Source organism: Phoxinus phoxinus, assembly GCF_949152265.1.
Source record: "Phoxinus phoxinus genome assembly, chromosome: 5".
Classification (NCBI taxonomy): Eukaryota; Metazoa; Chordata; class Actinopteri; order Cypriniformes; family Leuciscidae; genus Phoxinus; species Phoxinus phoxinus.
The window spans coordinates 19,650,767-19,671,260 of NC_136880.1; the positions used below are offsets into that span (position 1 = coordinate 19,650,767).

General features: G+C 36.9%; 1 protein-coding gene across 5 annotated transcripts in view; it reads left to right on the forward strand.

Moving 5' to 3' along the window:
* The window catches only part of dpp6b (dipeptidyl-peptidase 6b), a 162,884-nt gene that overhangs the window by 90,974 nt on the left and 51,416 nt on the right, over positions 1-20,494 (forward strand). Inside the window, exon 1 of one of the 5 annotated variants that reach the window (XM_079614227.1) lies at positions 10,139-10,382. The exons of the other annotated variants lie outside the window; for them this stretch is intronic. Within the exon in view, the coding sequence (XP_079470353.1) occupies positions 10,374-10,382 (9 nt within the window). The 5' untranslated portion in view covers positions 10,139-10,373. Of the gene's footprint in view, positions 1-10,138; positions 10,383-20,494 lie in introns of those variants that run through there. 5 annotated transcript variants of the gene reach the window in all.

The following is a 20,494-nucleotide window of genomic DNA, read 5'->3' on the forward strand; positions in this document are numbered from 1 at the left end:
CAACAGATGGCCAGCGTAAACACAACTCTTTATTCCACTTCTTTGTCCCCGAGCGCAGTTATTGTGCCACCAGAAGCAAAGCATGGAAACCTGCAGTTCTCATCATTCAAATCAATTAAGGCAAACTACTGCATCTGTCGTGCTTTGATTACTTCCATGCTATTCATTAATAACACATTCATCTGACCTTCTCCAAACACAACCTGCTGCCATGCATGTGTTACTCAACTTTAACTGAAGTCTTGTGCGATTTTTAGAATATTATACACGTTTTTTTTTTTTTTTTCTTAATAAAATTAAGCCGCACGAAGAAATGGAGATATATAGAGTGTGTTCTTATTCACCCTCTCAAGCTGCTTTTTGCACTTCAGCCCTAAGTAGGGCTCTCTGATCACAATGATTAGGGTTTAAGCAGTGGAAGAATTGCCTGTCTTAGAATAGCTTTTGATTCTGCTCAAAGGAGGGGCTATATTTGGAGTGGTGGCGGCGATAAAGTGGGTCTGATAGACGGGATTAATTGGGAATTGCGTTTGATGTTCGGAGCCCAGATGAAAAAGAACATCCCCCATGAAGTACAATTATGAGCAATCAGTTCGGGCTCAGCTCTGACAGACGGGAGTGTGTTTTCACCTGCCCTTCATAGAGGGCCTGTCTGTCAGAGCAATAACAGCCACGTGTGTGTTGGGAACAGCTCAGCTTTGGCAGGTCTTCGGATGGCGATTATCACTTTAATAAGGGTCTCTATACGATGACGAAGAACTTTGCTCTGTGATCATGGAGGCGCAGTCGTGTTTAATATTCTGAGATTCACGCAGGCGTTTTTTTAAACTTTATCGGAGAATCTCATTTAAAGTTGTCTACTTAATAACTTGTGCTTTTTGCGGTCCGAAAAGGCGCTTAGATGAGAGCACTTTTAAACGCCAAGTTGTGGGTTTATGTTAAACCTTGCTTGCTTTTCTACAGGGTTGTGTGAGAATTGCTGTGATATTAGATGTCTGCACTCTATTTCTTTCTTTCTATCATCATCATGGTATATTTCTAGAGGTGATGGATTTTAATATCTGTCTGAGATGTCAGTGTGACTATTACATGTCTGTACTCTCTGTCTCTCTTTATTGTGTCATACTGAATCTTATTCATGGTCACATTTAACACCAAAATAAACGGGGGAAAATTATGATCTTTAAATTGTTTGGTGGTGTGATATTTATTTTCATGACATTCCCCTGTATAATTATTGTTATTATTTATTTTTTTCAAAATTAATTAAAAATTCTTAAAACAAATTCAAAACCTATTTCATAGATTTGTACTACATATTGTATTGTAAAATAAAATACTGTAATATAAAATAGTTTAAAAAATGAATTACTTAAAGACAATTAACACTATGATGTATACAGTACATTATTTGATATCATTGGGGTTTTGGGCATTACAGTAAATGAAATAAGTGTTTTCTCAGCATTTCTCGGCATTGAAGAAAGCGTGCTTAATTTTCATGAAAATACTGTCACAAAATGCAGAACTCTTAAATATCTTTAATTTCCTTTCTTTTTCTCATTTCTTTCGTGTTAAGATATTACTAGAGAGTTATCATGCTTTTCACTTTAGAATACTGATCCAAATAATCAGTAATTCCTTCTGAAGGAAGTAGTCACACTTGAGTCATTACTAGTTGGTGACAATGATGATTAATCACATTAAAGCTACAATACGTAAGATTTTTGTGTACTTACAATATCCCAAAAGTTCCCAAATATTTTTAATTTCAGAGAAATTTCAATTTTAAATAATGGGACATCCCAGAATCCCTGTTCACTTGTCGCCTGTCAATGACGTAATATCCGCGTTATCCCTGGTTTCCGCTTGTACTGCCATAGAAACCATGGCGACAGACGTGGACAACTGCGTTACAGCTAGCGGCACGCTCGCGCTGTTGTTGTTTCGTTCAAACTTTATGGACCATGGCAAGCAGACTTTGGGACAAAAGGAGAACTAAAACGAGGATCAATATCAGCGTGGCGTTTTCGAGATGCCGAGAGCTCCACGTCTGTGACAAACTGTGACTTGAAAGAGACGCCACTCTTGTATGTGTTTTATTAGACAGGTGAGCAAATGTACATACAACTAATAAATGTTAGTCATCATGCTCAACATGATGAAATGTTAGAATATGATCAGTATGTTATTCTAATGTGGATCTAGCTTACTGCTAGTGTCATACAGCCAACAAACTAACACATATAATAACATTATAACTTTCAACACACTCAAATGCAGTTTAGTGTGATAGTGTAGAGCAAGTGAAACAGCGCTGCGTTACCTCACACGTTTCATTCGTCAAATAAACTGACCTGTGTGAGTGAGTATTAATTCAGCACTTGCGGGAAAGTTCGGTAAAATTAAATATCCTCATTCCTTTATATCTACGGGACTCGCGTGTGGCGCTGATAAATGTCTCTTATTAGCAATCATGCCCTGCTTCATACCACAGTCATGATAAAAACATCAATGTATTCACTCATCCATAATTTTTAGATCCATCAGCTTGACGACAAGTTCCATAATTCCGCTTAATGCATCATCAACCTGCACCTTTGTTAATGTAAGAGGTTAGCGACCCCTAGCGGCGATTTTTTTAATTTACATATTGTAGCTTTAATTATGAACCTACATATAGTATGGGAGGTATGACAAAATAATAGTTAATAATTAGCTAATTGTGAACTACCTCATTTAACTGAGCGCTATTACTTACTAATTCGTTAATCAGAGTTTCTTGTTAGTTAATTGTAGTTACTAGAATGTTAATTTTCCATTACTCATTTGTTTTTGTGTTTCGAGTGTTACCCTTGAAAAAGGTCATTTGATTACGTAACTCCAAATCCTTGTAATGCGTTACACCCGATATTCACACACACCCTTTCCATATCTTCTCACTGCTATTTCAGCTTAATAATATTTTTTTAACATGCTTTTTACATTTCCAATAGAAAATGTAAGTGATAGCTATAGGATGTTCTGGGTGGTTGCCAGATGTTGTTTATTGGCCCTAGTCAAAAGAGTATAGACTCAGATCCCTCGGTCAATGTACTTTTGTGTGATGTTTTTTTCTCTAACATGCTGAAGAAGGCCTGTGAGATGAAACATATGTGTTATTCCTCTGTAAATATTGTAAAATAAAGCAACTAAAAAGGTTTTACATTTTTAATGGCGAATCATAGCTGTATTTTTTTCATCCACCAGATGACAATCGTGTGTGATTGTTTGAGACTAATAGTAAGTACACCTCTAGTCAACAGGATTTGAGGTGTCATTAATGATCACATGTACAAACTGGCGATTTTGTGCATATCCCTAACTCTAGCTCATGCCTTAGCAAACAGCACTAATAATACTCCGTTAGTTGCTTTCATTCTCAACCATCTCAATTGGAGCTATTTTTCTCCCTCCCTCCATCATCTATGAGACAAATCACAACTTGTCTTCACTAGATGCTGTTTCTGCTGCCACAGGATGTACATCTTGTTTTTAGACATTTGGTCAGTTCCTTTCTGCAATGTAGCAGATTGCTTCATGATTCATATTGCTCCACATCATAAATGTGCTCTGATTTATTCAGTTCTGTTCTGCAACACTTCTGCAACAGTGCTGTTATTTATTTCTTATTGTAGTGAGAAATATTATATAAAAGTTCATATCATATTTTTTATGTGTTTTTTTTACCACCAAGGCTGCATTTATTTGACCAAAATTCAAAAGAACAGCATTTATTTGAATTATATGAAACATGATTAATGTCTTTATTGTCACTTTGTGATTAATTGAATGCACCCTCTTTAAAAATAACAACAACAAACAACTGAACCTTAACTTTTGAATGCTATGTGTATATTAATATACACACTGTTTTTTTTGTTTTTTGCAGACCTGTCATCTTGATCGAGATGATTATAATGGGTCTATTAAATATGGTCTCTTTTATGCATCATTTATCTGTTGGTGTTGATGTGCCAATCAACTATCCTGTCTATTTCACAGTTGTAAAGTGTCCTTCACACACAGATGGCACTAAGTGCTTTCCTCCACAAATGCTGTTGCTGTCAGATTTTGACACGACGGAAGATAAAAGGTGATCGTGTTATTGCAGGCTAAATATATGGTGTTGTCAGAAGAGAGCGTCGGAGATATTGTTTCGGATGCCTCGTGCATCTTCACCCGCTGATGTTTTTATAATAAAATGGAGTGCTTTCTGTCAGAACGGAGAACCGAAAGATTATTAACAGCGAAAGCATTTATAAATTGGTGGAAAAGTGATATCCCATTATGACATAACAATATGTCACTTGATGACCTCGGGGGAAATGAAGTGAAACATGCCTGTCGGGTGTTGAGACAAAGATTGGCCTATGATTTCTGCATTCATATGAATCAATCCATACTCTGTGATAAAGATGCCTGTTAAGTGGAAGCTCTATGTATGAGGAAACTGTGCCGCTTTACGTGCGAGTGCTGTAACAATAGCTTTCATTCGTCCTCCATCATTTCCTGTTTTCTCTTTTTTTTGTTTCTAGTTTGCCCATTCGGTGTAACAAATGAGAGCCGCTACATGTGTGCGTCGCCTTGTCTCTCGCTCAGAGTTTCACCTTCAGCTTTTATGGGTTCTCTAATGGCTTCTTTAGGCTGAAACTAATGAACATGTCTGCTTCTGTGTCACTTTTCATGAAATAATTCACGGTTACTCTGATCGTGGCTTGTTTTCCTGGCTAGGTTTTTTCAGCATTAAGTTTGGCCCACTTTTGGAGCTTATTCTGCCCAAGTTTGAGTCCTTGACTGAAATATATCATCTGATGTAGGGGCTATAAAACCCTCACTCCCAGACTTTGCATAAGCCAGAGAATCAGTTCAGAACTAGTTCGAGTAAATGTCGCCATGTTTGTGTTCTCTTCAATGCTATTTATATTTCATAAAATAATTGTGGGATCGTGTTAGCTTTTTTTCTGCAGTGCATTACACTGAAATATCATCAGCACCTCCCACCAGCTGAAAAATATTGCTCATTTATTTGTTTACTTTCCTTCCTGAAAAGTGTACGTCAAGTGATTTACAATCACATGCACAGCGATGTTGTGAGAGAGAAAAAACTATGATGAATTATGAAAGAACTCAACATGGGAGCTTAAATATCTTGGTGCTATCTTTTTATCCTTCAAAAACAAGTAAACACTCCTGTGGACAGATAAATATAGCCCATTATTGTTGTACAAGTAATCAATTTGTTTTTTATTATTAATTCAGTAATTCATCATCGGCTATTTTTTAACCTAATATCATTCATTCCACTTACTTTGTATTTAAGGGATATTCATCCAAAAAAAGCCAATTCTTGTCAAGGAAGCAAGTGATTTGGTTTCTGTTCCGGTGCTCGAGTTCATCAACTCATGGTTCAGTGATCCATTGGGAGTGATTCTCATTAAAGGGAAAGTTATCTGTGAATAATGTCTGTAATTTCGCTCTATTCCTCAGAAAACTCACCATATGGCTTCAGAAGACTTGGAATATAGTGCATGGGTCATACTACTTGTAGAGACTATACTTTCATGGTTTGTCTTTTGGACATATGTGTTCTACACTGTCTGTATATATAAAAAATGAGCTTCACGAAAATCCTTTAAAATGCTCCTTTTATGTTCCATGAAAAAATAATACCATATGGCTGTAAGAAAGACATGATGGGTGAGTAAGTGATGACAGGATTTTTTTTTTTAAACTGTCCATATAAAGTTTCATACTTGAGTTTGTTTTTGAACGTCTTAGCATGTCGGCTTTGATATGATGAAGAGATCTCCGTAGAGATGACCGGTCACAATGTGAAAAGCTTCTCAATGGTTGCTCATGGTTAGGAATGTGTTGTTGGAGAATCTCAGGGAATCAGACAATGAATAGGCCTGCTGCTTCCTCAGTTGCAGCAAAACTGTTTTAATTCAGGTTGTAGGGTATACGAGAAACAAATCTAGAACATCTCTCATGGTTACTATAATGATATAAACGAATTCTAGGTGAGCTAACAGATAAATGACGGATGACAGAAAGCTTATATTGCTGCAAGCACTGGTGTTTGTCTTCTGCCTAAAATAAAACACTCAGCTGCTGCAAAGGTCATCCCAAAATCAATAACATTTCAATTACAAGCAAACAAGTCTCTGGCATATTATGCCCTGCAGTAGATTTCTTGCGAGATCTCATTTTGATGTTTTCTCGAAGGTCTATATATCAAAATATCAAACCAAGCGTCATTTATTTTAAAGATAGCACAAGAAAATTTTTCAAGCAAACCATTTATTAGGTTTAAAAATGATAACACATTAGATAAACTGTTCAAAATGAATGCATTTGAATGTGTTGTGAAATGTTAGGATCTCGTTCATAGTTAATGTGATGAACTACACCTGTGGTTGGGTCTCACTTGGGAGCTCCAATCACCTCTGATCTGTAGAAAAATGGAATTTGCATGCTAAGCCACTCCCCCGTACAGGTAAATAAGATTGCAACACGCATCCACTCATTCAGAAGTTTTTCATTCAGTGGGTTGGTTCAGGGTTGTGGCAGGAAGGACATAACGTATTGTTCCCTCCGTTCCCTTTACATCAGTTACGAAGACGTTCCCTATCTGTCAGTCATGCTCACCGTTAAGTTCGAAGACTGACAAATGGAGTCCCTATAGAAAAGAGTCACAACCACTAACTTAAAGGTAACAGGTTATGCCCCTTATCACAATATCTAATATAAATCTATGGTGTTCTCTAAATGTGTCTGTGAAATTTCAGCTCAAAATACCCCCCAGATCATTTATTATAGTTTGTCAAATGTGCCCCTTTTTGGGTGTGTGTCCCTTTAAGTGCAAATGAGCAAAACAAAACAAGCCAATAATCTCACTCATCCAAAATCTCAGAAATAACCAGTAGCGGAGTGCAGCCTTACAGAGACTCAGGAAGAGGTTGCAACTTTTAGACGCACCTGAACGTTTCTGAATGGTTAGTGGATACATTTATGTAGTTGTTGAGGAGTTACATTGATTCATATAGACTTGCATGTACCATTATGTTTTAACTTTTACACAAGTTGACACAGTTCCCTGAGGTCTTCATAAGACAGCTGTGACATTTTTTTGGTCAAATAGTGTTGTGTGCTCGTCTGTGCAGCAACGACAGAACAGTTTCCATGCTTTCCTCGAACTTTTGCCATTGCGTTAGAACTGTTACTCTGTTGTCGCTTGCGAAAACTAAATGTCGGCACCGTGGGTGGAAACGTGCAGATTAAGGGGCGGTAATATTATAATAAGATCCCCTTCCTACGTCAGAAGAGGAGCTAAATCTGATCGGCTTATTTTTCGACATTCTTGCAGAGAAAGCTTACCAAAAACAAAGTATATACATGTCACTTTTGACCCCATTATAGCACTTAAATATGGAAAAAGTCAGATTTTCATGATATGTCCCCTTTAAACTGAAAGGGGGAAAAACCTCAAAATTCTTTCCAGTGACACTCAAGGTCAAATATCAATTTACAATTGAGGTTGTAATCCAAGAACAGAGAGTCAAATATAAGAGTGAGAAAAAATAAGAAAGTAAAGCCCTACAGTCTAGTGGTCACTACGTCATAACGTCAGTCCCATCAAAATTTTAGTTTTTTTAAAATCTATTTTATATTTGATTTAATTTCAGCTTTACCTCACTTACTAAAAACAATTTTAGTTAACACTTAACACTTAGTTAAAACTATACCTTATAATTACTGGTTAAAAAAATGGTCCTCCATCACCTTAACATAACAGGTTATTTGGCAAAACCCAGCATCTTGACTCGTTGCGGCCGACAGCAGGGGTCGCTGGTAATAGGTGAGATTACAGAAGAGAAGGGCAGCTTTAATTAGCACCTCCTAATTAAACGACTGATCTGGTGTACCATTACAACGGCAGATCAGTGAAGCACAAACACGGCAGCACATCAACAGTACAACAGAGTGCCTGATGCAGGTGTCCTTAAGGTTAATAAATAGATTTGAATGCGTGGGTGGAACATCACAGATGCCGTATCGTTTAACAGCTGCCGTGCACAGACAGGAGGTAATATACAACACAATGATGCTTCCTCTTCATGTGCATGGACGCTCCGTATACTTCTGCACCAAACATGGAGACTGTGAAGTTTTCCATGCACAATCGAGAGGGATTGTGTCTGTTCAATCATAAGTTCAAAAGCTCTCAGTCGCCTCTTCAGTCTGAACCATATCACAGACAGAGACCTGGCCTATTATTGTGTCACATGTCCTGCTGTGGCTTATCTTTCAAAGGACCCTCTGACCCTTGTGTCAATGGGCTAATTACACCTATTGGACTTATTTGTGTCTCCACACAGAAGTTCCTCCAATTTTCTGGCAGGATGTTGTTTCATTTGAATGACTTTAGATGGACGTCTGACCGGTGAGCCCTGAATCTGATCCTCTGACTGCATGCATTCTTAATTTAGAACTTAACATCGATTATATATTAATGGCTTGACATAGATTCATCCTTGATGTGTATGGAGACTGTTTCATATTGCTGATGTGGAACAATCACTTGAGCTAAAAGCCGCCCATGACCAATCAAAACTGGCCCAGTTAACTTTCAAATATGCCACACCAAAACACAGATTTTAGATTAATATGCATTTTCGGATTTCCTTAAAGGGGATGTCTAATGCTATTTCATGCATTCTGACTTATTTATACTGTTAAAGAGTTGGATTCTCAATGCTAAACATGGCCCAAGTAAAAAAAACAAGTTAGCATTTCTGTGCCAAATACACTCCTTCAAGATTCGTATAAGTTTCGGAAAGTTTTTCGTATAAGTTTCGGAAAGGGAAGAAGAGCGCGCGCACACATCAAGTAGAGAGAGAGCAAGAGTTGCCCATACAAGGAATTCCGCCCTTTATGACGTCATACTCGGAAAAAACTTTCCGAAAATATAATGTGAAAAATATGGTTGTTATTGTTAACTAAAACTGAATCTAAAACTATTTAAAGTTTTTTTTTTTTATTGAAATAAAATAAAATATAAATAGATGAAGAACTTAAACTTAAAAAAGAAATTAGTAAAAGTTGAAGTACTAAAATGACTAAAAAATTAAAAGCTAAAAAAAAACGTTTATAAAAAAAATCCTAAAACTTACACTAATGTTAAAATGAAAAAGGACATAAAAAAGTATACTATATCGTCAAAAAATATTAATAAATAATATAATAAAAATGTAAATAATTTTAACACTGAGCCTTACAAACTTACAAAAGTCCCTGATAGGAGTCCCAACCTGATAGGAGTTTTGGAGTCCCTGATAGGTCACAACTCAAATGGGTCTAATGCCAACCCAATTCAAATCTGCTTCGTTTTTGTAGTCCGGTCAGGAACAACTCTTGATATACAGCTACAAACCTGATTCAATCACATTTGTAGTGGTTTAAAAATCGGATTAAAATCAGATTTACGTTAATACTGTATGTTTCAGTCTGAATGGTTTTGTGTTTTGTAATTATTTGCTGCACGGCGGTTATGTCAAGCGCTGTGACTGCGTTTCAGAGGGCATAAATGTTTGTTCCAAACAGAGTTTCCAATAAGAATTACATTAAAGTGAATTCCAAGTGACATTTTTTTTTAGTCAGCTCTCTGATACTCCAGCATTGCCAGTCACCAGCATTAGGTATGTTTTGCATGCTGATGGTCCGTCAGTTAGACCAGCACTATACCAGCTCTAACACTGTATCATGAACTAGCATGGACCAACAATTCATGCTAATAGCAGGGAGGCAAAGTCTTTGAAGGGAATAGGACAGACGATCACTACTGTATGAAACACCCACGTGAATAGAATACATCATATACTAATTCAAAATCTGGATGCTGAAGCAAAAGCAGTTGAATCTCTGTTTTACAAGCATCCTTTAGATTAGATTGAACTCGGCGGCATCGGTGAGTAATTTTCCTCTGATTCAGCTGTGCTGTGTCCCTACAAGGACACTTAGGAAATCCCATCCGTTAAGGCTTAAAAGATCCACCTGTCCTGCTGGGCGGTGACAGTTTGTATTTCAGTGAAGCGTCAGTAGATTGAAATCACTGATGGCAGTCGTCGTTCTAGCCTCGGTGAGTGATAAGACCCTACTTTGTCACTGCGGCGATCACTCTCCCTCTCCTTTGCCCATTGTCATCTCTTTCCCTGGTTCCCCTGGAAACAAGAGATCGGGAAAGATACATTTCATCCTTTCATGACGAGTTTCTGTCCTTGTTCTTCTGAGGGAGCAAAAAACAAAACCTTCTTACTGAGGAACACCAAACCATGGATGAGGTTTGTAATGTTTTATCCTTCTAGCAAGAGTAACTAAACCTTGGATTCCCCCCCCTCGTGTACTAGAAAACTGGGCTTGAGAAGTTTTAATAGGCGTATGTTTCACGGGAAAACCCACAGGGAACAAACTTCATCTCAGACTGTCAGAGGTTCTGTAATCTCACATAAGGTGAGGCTCTTCGTTCAATCGAAAGGTCAGAAGTCGAGATTGTAGTTCAGAAGTACAGAGATACAATCTTGATTTTCATTTGGAGAATGGTTCAGAAACCTCTTCCTTTCACACGGATCCCGGTGGAAATCTTCTTAATGCAGGCGCAGTCTCTTGCTGAGCCCGTAAGAACTAAATCCCTCTTGTTGTACAAGATGAGAATGTTTTCATCTGCTTTGCGTCTGTGCTTTGTTGGACAATTGCATTCGCACTCATGGGACGACACAGACTTCTGTGTTTGTCAAATAGACAAACAAGCTCCTACAAAAGAGATTGTTTTGAAAACTCAAAAGTTTGAAAGCCCTTGATGATTTATTGTAGGTTGAGTGTACGGTAAGCATAAACTTGTTAGTCAGAAATATTTGTATGCATTTGATTGTTGCTTTGTTTGGTTATTTTTAACAATGCAGCGCTATACAAAGACAGAAAAAGATATTACATTTAGTTCTTCAATTTATACTACAAAATAATTATTATAGCAGATATTTAATATAGATATAATTGTATTATATATAATATATAATAAATATAAAAATATATTTAATTATATATTACACTTAAATAAACATATAACAAATTATTTGATAAATTATATATCATATTTAAGTTTTTCATTTCCAGATATAAAGTTATTTGCAGTATATACATTTTTTTGTTTGCAGCACAAACGGCCACAACATTAGTGCTGATCACAGTTTGCACATATTCATAAAAATGCCCCTGAATTATGAAATGACAGCATGCCGTAACTGGGAATATCACGTCTCGTCGGTTTACTGCCAGTTTTCAGTGGTTTTTAATTGCTTCTGGGAAACAGTGCTGACGTTTGTGAATCTTGCACATCTATAATGTAGGCTTAAAAATGCAGATACGCATTTGCATTTATGCATTTGGCAGACACTCTTATCTAAAATGACTAACAATGCATTCAGGTTATACATGTACTACGTGTGTTTCTCTTCATGTTAGGTAGACCATATATTCTTTTTCATTTTACCTTAACAACAGCATAACCATTATCCAGCCTCTATATTTCAACCTTTATTTGCTCTTTGTTATAATCAAGGTTTGTCATTGTTATTTAACCCATGCATCTGTCAAATGAATGCAAGGCAAAGATGTTATGTTTTTCCCTGCTTACCTCACTGCAATGTTTTGTGCCAGCACTTTGAATTTTTTTTCAATTTGACCCTCCGAAGCCATGGAGCGCTTTATTGTGATGGTGAGAAATGAAAAGATTGCGTTTTTGGCATGTAAAAACAACAACTCAATATGAGTTATCTCTTAAAATCTATCTTCTAAAAGATAGACCGGTTTAAAAGCTAATGTTCAAATAAACTTTTTATTTAAAAATCACTGGACAACATAAAAACGTGCACTTCTCAATGACAGTAACGCATATGAAATGTTAAAACGGGATCCCACTGGTACGTATAAGAAATGAGTTAGAAGTTATTTACAGTCATTGGATAAAGTGCTAGATTGTATTTTCGCCTTTACCCCTGAGAAACCACAACTTGTATATTTGGATTGCCAAAATACATAAGTGTATGTGCGATGGGTTCTCCGGTATCATCGATAATGGCTAACCTGTATATGGAAGAGGTAGAGAGAAAAGAGTTGGTCACTTATATGGGGGAAGTCCCAAGCCATTGGTTCAGATATGTGGATGATACGTGGGTGAAGATCAAGAGACAGGATATATATTTTCGGATATATCGAGCAAATCAATTCAGTGGATTCAAACATCAAGTTCACTGGGTGTGATTCGCATCTTGCAACATCCAGCGGAGAGTGTAGCCATATATCCTGAGGCCAGAGGACAAGAAAATAACTACATTAAATATGCACTGAAGGAATGTGGAAAAAGGAAGGAGAAACAATCGAGCGAGAAGGTGTGTAGTGTCTGTAAAAACCATGTGGTCATCCTCTATGTGGCTGAAGTATCTGAGAAGTTCAGAAGAGTTTTTTCCAAGCATAAAATCCCTGTGTATTTTAAACCAATGACTACATTAAGACAACGTTTGGTTCGGATTCCCAAACACCTTTAAAGTATAGTATATGTATAGTATATGCAGTTAAGTGCATTGGGCATTTTGTTGGTGACATTGTTATGCCAGTGACTCCGGAACGAACCAAGTGGCTGCCTTTTATAAATTTGCGAGTCATTGAATCATTTACTCAACTGATTCATTTAGTGATGCAGTAAATATAGATTCAAACAGCTGTTGAAATGTGTTTTTACTCCCAGTTTTTAATCTTTGATGATTGCCTTTACCTTGTATAACCAGAATAACCAGAGCTACATTTGCGATGACTATTCAAAAAAATATTCAGTCATTTCACTTGTTTAGGCAAAGTCACATGGCTTTTTTTGATGCGCATCAATACATTTATTTGTTCAATTTGTTACGATCGTAGTTTGTGCACGTTTCCCGGAAAAAAATATTGTCTGCCTCAAGAGTGCATAGTGTAGATGTTTTTATGCATATTTTTGTGATGTCATTATCATGGTTTCTATCCGTTGTTTTATGCGATATCCCAAAATGCGTATAAAAAAATACACTGATGGAAGTTTCTGATCACCCAACATGTGTAAATGTGTTTAACTGCATTTATCAGTTGGTGACATTTTGAACTGAGGATAAAGTTTTGAATTCTGAAAGTTATTGAACATCAAAAATGTGATTACTCTAAATATGACCCATTTTTAAGATGCCTATCTCATATAGATCACAGGTGTAGTGCAGAAATAACCTTAAACCACCATTCATTAAGACCTGTGGCGACATAAACAGCTAAGACTAGTCTAAAAAGTTAGTTCTTCTAACTTTTTTCTTTAAGACTGGGCATATCTTTTTGTCAGCTACATAAAAAGGAGGTTTGGTCTAGAGTTTGAATCTGAAAAGTAAGAATGATTAGCCCTAACTAACTGCTAGTTGGTCAGACTGGCATGCTTCATTTAGTGGCTATGTAACTGGTCCCTGTTTATTTCTTCTGGATGCCTTTCTTAAGGATACAGAGTGGTGGATCCCATGCCATTATGTATTTCATTTCCCATCAGCAGTTGCTGGAAAAGAGAATAATATTTATGAAAGAACTGGATTGAGATGTACGGAATTAAAGATGTAGTTGTGTGTGAATGTATAATGACAAAAGATATGGCTCTTATGAATAATTTACGTAAGGCTTTATAGTACTACATGTAATAGTTTGATTTCCCCATGGACCGCTTTCATTTTCAAAGCATGAAATAAAAAGATTGAATCGGTGATGATAAAATATTGTACATTAGTTCATCCATAATATTCTGTGATATTGCTCATTAATAAATGTTTCAGTTGACATCCTTGACTAGAAGTTGACTAGAAGGTTCCGGCTCAAGCGGATTGCCTCACTGCTGCATTTCTCTCCGTCAAGTCGAAGCGCACAAACTGCTTCATTTTATTTATCACAGACAGCGTTCTTATCTCAGACGAGTTCAACGTGCAGCTGTTGCTTTAGTGCGGAGAATATTGGATTTTGAAATTAAAGATGACTCGCCTGATTTGCCTTGACATTGCGTGTTTTGTTTGTTTCAGATAAACATTTTGCTTTTAGATTGAACAGCATTGCGTGCTTGTAAGACTTCATGCAAAAAGCTTGGTTTTGTTTGTTTCGAGAATTCGCAAAATGTTACCACTCTCAAGGTCTTTTTTTAAGAAATATTAATAAATTGTGAACTGGTATGTGGTTGTTTTGTCCACAGTTCGACCACTTTATAAACTTTAGCTTGTTAAAGATCGTGATTTTAACGGTAAAAGAATGAAAACTGTTAATTGGTTAACAGAAAGGATCCGTACTATATACAGTGAATAACTGTGATAGATCTAACTGTACATTTTATGTAATTTTACAGTAAAATACCATTAAATTTAGTTTTTGGAAGTGAAAAAGTCCAAGTATAATTTACAGTGAAAAAACGTAATTTGACATTCCCATAATTCCCTGCGTGACACTTCACATTTTATGTATTTTTGTTGAAATAACTGTTTCTTCATATTTTTTCTTAGTTTTTTCTAATCAGTTATGTACATGAGGATTTTATGTTACATTTAATGTTGTTAAATGAATGTTTATTGCATTTTTTTCAATTTAATGTATGATGGTGTTTAGTGTTTGTCATGTAAAGCTGCTATATATGAACTTTCCTGTGAAAAAAGCTGCTTGTTGTGATGAGCTTTGATTCATGATTGGTGGTTGTCAGTGTATTACAATAGTACACAACAGATATAATACTTCAATAGGTAAATAAACATTAGAAGGTGAAATATGTTTTTTTACTATAAATTTAAGTCATGTCTGCAAAACCTAAAATGTTGCTACCGTAAATTTCTGGCAACCACAGCTGCCGTTTTTTTACCGTAAATTTAACAGAATTTTATTTGGAGTGTACAAAGCCGTCACAATGTCTTGTGAGTTGTTGCCGGGTGCTCTGGGTAGCTTTTATTGCATTCTAGTTTGTTTTTTAGGGAGTTCTAGATGGCTGCTAGGTCAAAATAACCCATCTGGTGTCCATGTCCTTTTTTCTCGTCTGTTTTATCATCCACCAGGTGAATATCCTAAGTCTTATTACCTTGAAAAGTAATAGGACACCTTAGGCATTATTCATGTGTGTAGCACAAACGGTGTGGGATGAGTTACATTCTTAGGGTTTGCAAAAGCAACGTTTTCAAGGTGATGATATTTCATCTGTTATATTTTTGAACTCATCTGTGTAAATTGAAATGTAAGCTGTCAGAGAGAGCAGGAGGCTGTTCGGTGAGCCGTCTCGTGCGCAGAGGTAATGGAGACAATCAACCTTCAGTTTTACTGGAACATTTCATGAGGCATATTTGAGGCTGTCCTTGGAGCAAGCTGGTAAAACAATGATTGGTATTCTAAACCTGCTAATTATGAGAAATAACTTATTATTCTTTCATGCGCCACTCAAGGCCATTTCATGAGGGAATTGTTTAGGATTATTATCAGACATTCTATTCAAAATTTTGAGGTCGGTAAGTTTTTTAAATGTTCATCATCAATGTGGCATTTATTTGATGTTGAACTGTTTTCCTCTGACGGCAAAGCTGAATTTTCAGGCTTCGTGTGTCACCTGATCCTCCAGAAATAATTATAATATGCTGATTTGTTGCTCAAGAAACATTTTTTATTATTATTATCAAAGTGGAAAACATTTGTGCTGTTTTGCATTTATTTGAAATAAACATTTTAAAATATGTCTATAAAACATTATACATGTCTTAACTGTCACTTTTTAGCAATTGAATTTTAAAATCTTTTTATTTCTTCAAAAATTAAAGTAGCTAATTCATTCATAACCAACTTTAAAATATACCTCTTCTCTGATGACCATATTTCTAATTTCGAAATTCAAATCATTTAAAAAAAATTAGACGGAAGTTTTAAAAATTAAGAAAATTAAAAGACATAAAACACACTTGGAGTTTGACTAAAATATTAATATTTAAAAATTAAAATAAAATAAAATCAAAGTTCAGAAACATACTAGAAAAGTGACTGAAAAGTCATGGAAAAGCATTAATCAAACCGTGCCGAAGCCATGATGACGTTTAAGCCTGTTAGAAAATGGGGTTGAGACGACCTCACTCGTACGAATTTGTACGATTTGTACGATTTGTCTAAACCCACGTGATGGGTAGGTTTAGGGGCGGGGTCAGGGGTAGGTCATTCGTATGAATTCATACGATTTTGGAAAATCGTAAAATATGTACGATTTAGCAAAAAACTTACAAATTCGTACGAGTGAGGTCGTATGAATTGGTACGAATTAGCCACCTCGTAAAATTTGTACGAATTGCCGTGAGATCGGGTTGCACTATGCTCTTATTGGTTCCTGAAAGTAAAAATAAAATAAATAATAAAAAGTAGCCTCTGTTAATGCAATCCCTGCCAGCACAATATTATCATTTTAATAGACCATATAGACCCTATTTCATTTGAGGTGACCACCTCACTCAAGCCGCATGGATTATACTTTGATTTGATTTTAGGCTCAATCTAGTAAAGGAAACACTACTGCCTTTAGGAAAGTCGGTTTAGCAAATAAACACTGTAGCAAATTATCTTTATTTGGACAAATATAGATTTCATCAATATAGTGTAATGGTGTGTTGACATCCAATTGCTGTATGTTTGTGGCTTGTCTTTTCTCAACGCATCTGCATTATTGTCATCACTGCTGTAATGTTTTTTCAGTAGAGGAGCTGTTTCAGTTCCAGTAGTTCTGCCAATGTTCCCATAGCAATGGGCTGCTTTAATTGGGCACTAGATAGAGAGGCGTGTGAGCGCATCATATTTTTTACTTCATTGGGATCAGATGAAATGGTGGTATTGCGTATTGTAATTAAAGCAAACTGCTGTGCGTTACTGTTTTCTTGTTTTTGAAATCAGCCAAAGGCATAATTGACAAACCCACTCTCAGACATTAAAGCAAGACTCTCAAATCAGTGGCTCTCATTAGGGCCCGAGCACCGATGGTGCGAGGACACTATTGGAATTGCTCTGTTTATTATTATTATTATTATTATTATTAGGGCCCGAGCACCGATGGTGTGAGGACCCTCTTGGAATTGCTCTGTTTATTATTAGGGCCCGAGCACCGATGGTGCGAGGACACTATTGGAATTGCTCTGTTTATTATTATTATTATTATTATTATTAGGGCCCGAGCACCGATGGTGCGAGGACACTATTGGAATTGCTCTGTTTATTATTATTATTATTATTATTATTTTCCGCATTTGATCGCATTTTTGAGGGCCTAAACATGCACGAAAACTCACGAAAATTTGCACACGCGTCAGAACTGGCGAAAATTGACATCTGATATGCGTTTCAGAATTGGGCGGGGTAAAATGGCTCGATAGCGCCACCTATAAAGGTTCAACGGAGTGCGCCTCCCGCTACGTTTCACGTATGTGTACGAAATTCGGTACATACATGTAATGACCCAATACCTACAAAAAAGTCTCTTGGAGCATAGCCTTAAACACAACAGGAAGTCAGCCATTTTGAACTTCCTCTCTGATTTTTGTGCAGTTTTTGCCATTTTCAGGCCTCGTACTTTAACGAACTCCTCCTACAGTTTTAATCTGATCATCTTCAAATTTGGTGAGTGTAATCTTAAGGCCTTTGCGATGTTAAATTGCGAAGATCTAGAGTTTTCGTCGAAGGGCGTGTCCTCGGCGGCCTGACAAATTTTGATGTTTCGCCATGAAACAGGAAGTTGCTGTAACTCAGGCAAACAATGTCCAATCTGCCCCAAACTTCACACGTTTGATAAGAGTCCTGTCCTGAACACATGACATGCTCAAATTCAGTTACAGTCATAGCGCCACCTGCTGGCAACAGGAAGTGACATGTTTAACACTGTTTTGGACTCCTAATAACATATAAAAAATTGCCACCAAGTGCTTAACATGCTAACAACATACTAGAAACATGCTAAAACATGCTAGCAAACATTAGCTAAGTGCTAAAGCATGCTATTACTGCAATTAAATAGGAATTTGCTGTAACTCAGGCATTGAATGTCCAATCTGCCCCAAACTTCACACGTTTGATAAGCGTTCTGTCCTGAACACATGACCATGCTCAAATTCAGTTACAGTCATAGCGCCACATGCTGGCAACAGGAAGTGACATGTTTAACACTGTTTTGGACTCCTAATAACATATAAAAAATTGCCAGCAAGTGCTTAACATGTTAACAACATACTAGAAACATGCTAAAACATGCTAGCAAACATTAGCTAAGTGCTAAAGCATGCTATTACTGCAATTAAATAGGAATTTGCTGTAACTCAGGCATTGAATGTCCAATCTGCCCCAAACTTCACACGTTTGATAAGCGTTCTGTCCTGAACACATGACCATGCTCAAATTCAGTTACAGTCATAGCGCCACCTGCTGGCAACAGGAAGTGACATGTTTAACACTGTTTTGGACTCCTAATAACATACAAAAAAGTGCCAGCAAGTGTTAAACATGTTAACAACATACTAGAAACATGCTAAAACATGCTAGCAAACATTAGCTAGGTGCTAAATCATGCTATTAATGCAATTAAATAGGAATTTGCTGTAACTGGCATTGGATGTTTAATCGGCCCCAAACTTCACACGGTTGAATATTCTCATGTTTAACACATTTACATGAGAATATTCAGTTATAGTAATAGCGCCACCTACTGGCAACAGCAAATGACATGTTTAACACTGTGATGCTGTACTAGCAACATATTAAATATGCCATTGAGTTATAAACATGTTAGAAACCTGTTAAAACATGCTAGCAATTCTTAGCTAAGTGCTAAAGCATGCTAATGCAATGAAAGAGGAAGTTGTTGTTACTAAAGAAGGCAATGTCCAATCTTTCCCAAACTTTACACGTTTGATAAGAGTCCTGTCCTGAACACATCTACATGACACTTTTCAGTTATAGTAATAGCGCCACCTACTGGCAACAGGAAGTGACATGTTTAACACTGTGATGCAGTACTAGCAACATATTAAATATATCATTGAGTTATATACATGTTAGAAACATGTTAAAACATGCTAGCAATTCTTAGCTAAGTGCTAAAGCACGCTAATGCAATGAAACAGGAAGTTGGTGTTACTGAAGAAGGCAATGTCCAATCTGCCCAAAACTTCACACGTTTGATAAGAGTCCTGCCCTGAACACATCTACATGACAATTTTAAGTTAAAGTAATAGCGCCACCTACTGTCGACAGGAAGTGACACGTTTTACACTGTGATGCATTACTAGCGACATATTTAATATGCCATTGAGTTCTAAACATGCTAGAAACATGCTAAAACATGCTAGCAACACTTATCTGAGTTATAACGCATGCTATTATCCCCATAATCAAGGACATTTTTGTAACTGACTTTGACATACTCCTCCTATTTTTACCTACTTAAATGCACATTGCCCACCGTGCTCTGTCTTCCTAAAGCCACCGGGTGGCGGTGGCACGGGTGCGAGGGCCCTTTCATCGCTGCTTGCAGCTTTAATTATTATTATTATTATTATTATTTTCCGCATTTGATCGCATTTTTGAGGGCCTAAACATGCACGAAAACTCACGAAAATTTGCACACGCGTCAGAACTGGCGAAAATTGACATCTGATATGCGTTTCAGAATTGGGCGGGGTAAAATGGCTCGATAGCGCCACCTATAAAGGTTCAACGGAGTGCGCCTCCCGCTACGTTTCACGTACGTGTACGAAATTCGGTACATACATGTAATGACCCAATACCTACAAAAAAGTCTCTTGGAGCATAGCCTTAAACACAACAGGAAGTCAGCCATTTTGAACTTCCTCTCTGATTTTTGTGCAGTTTTTGGCATTTTCAGGCCTCGTACTTTAACGAACTCCTCCTACAGTTTTAATCTGATCATCTTCAAATTTGGTGAGTGTAATCTTAAGGCCTTTGCGACGTTAAATTGCGAAGATCTAGAGTTTTCGTCGAAGGGCGTGTCCTCGGCGGCCTGACAAATTTTGATGTTTCGCCATGAAACAGGAAGTTGCTGTAACTCAGGCAAACAATGTCCAATCTGCCCCAAACTTCACACGTTTGATAAGCGTTCTGTCCTGAACACATGACCATGCTCAAATTCAGTTACAGTCATAGCGCCACCTGCTGGCAACAGGAAGTGACATGTTTAACACTGTTTTGGACTCCTAATAACATATAAAAAATTGCCAGCAAGTGCTTAACATGTTAACAACATACTAGAAACATGCTAAAAAATGCTAGCAAACATTAGCTAAGTGCTAAAGCATGCTATTACTGCAATTAAATAGGAATTTGCTGTAACTCAGGCATT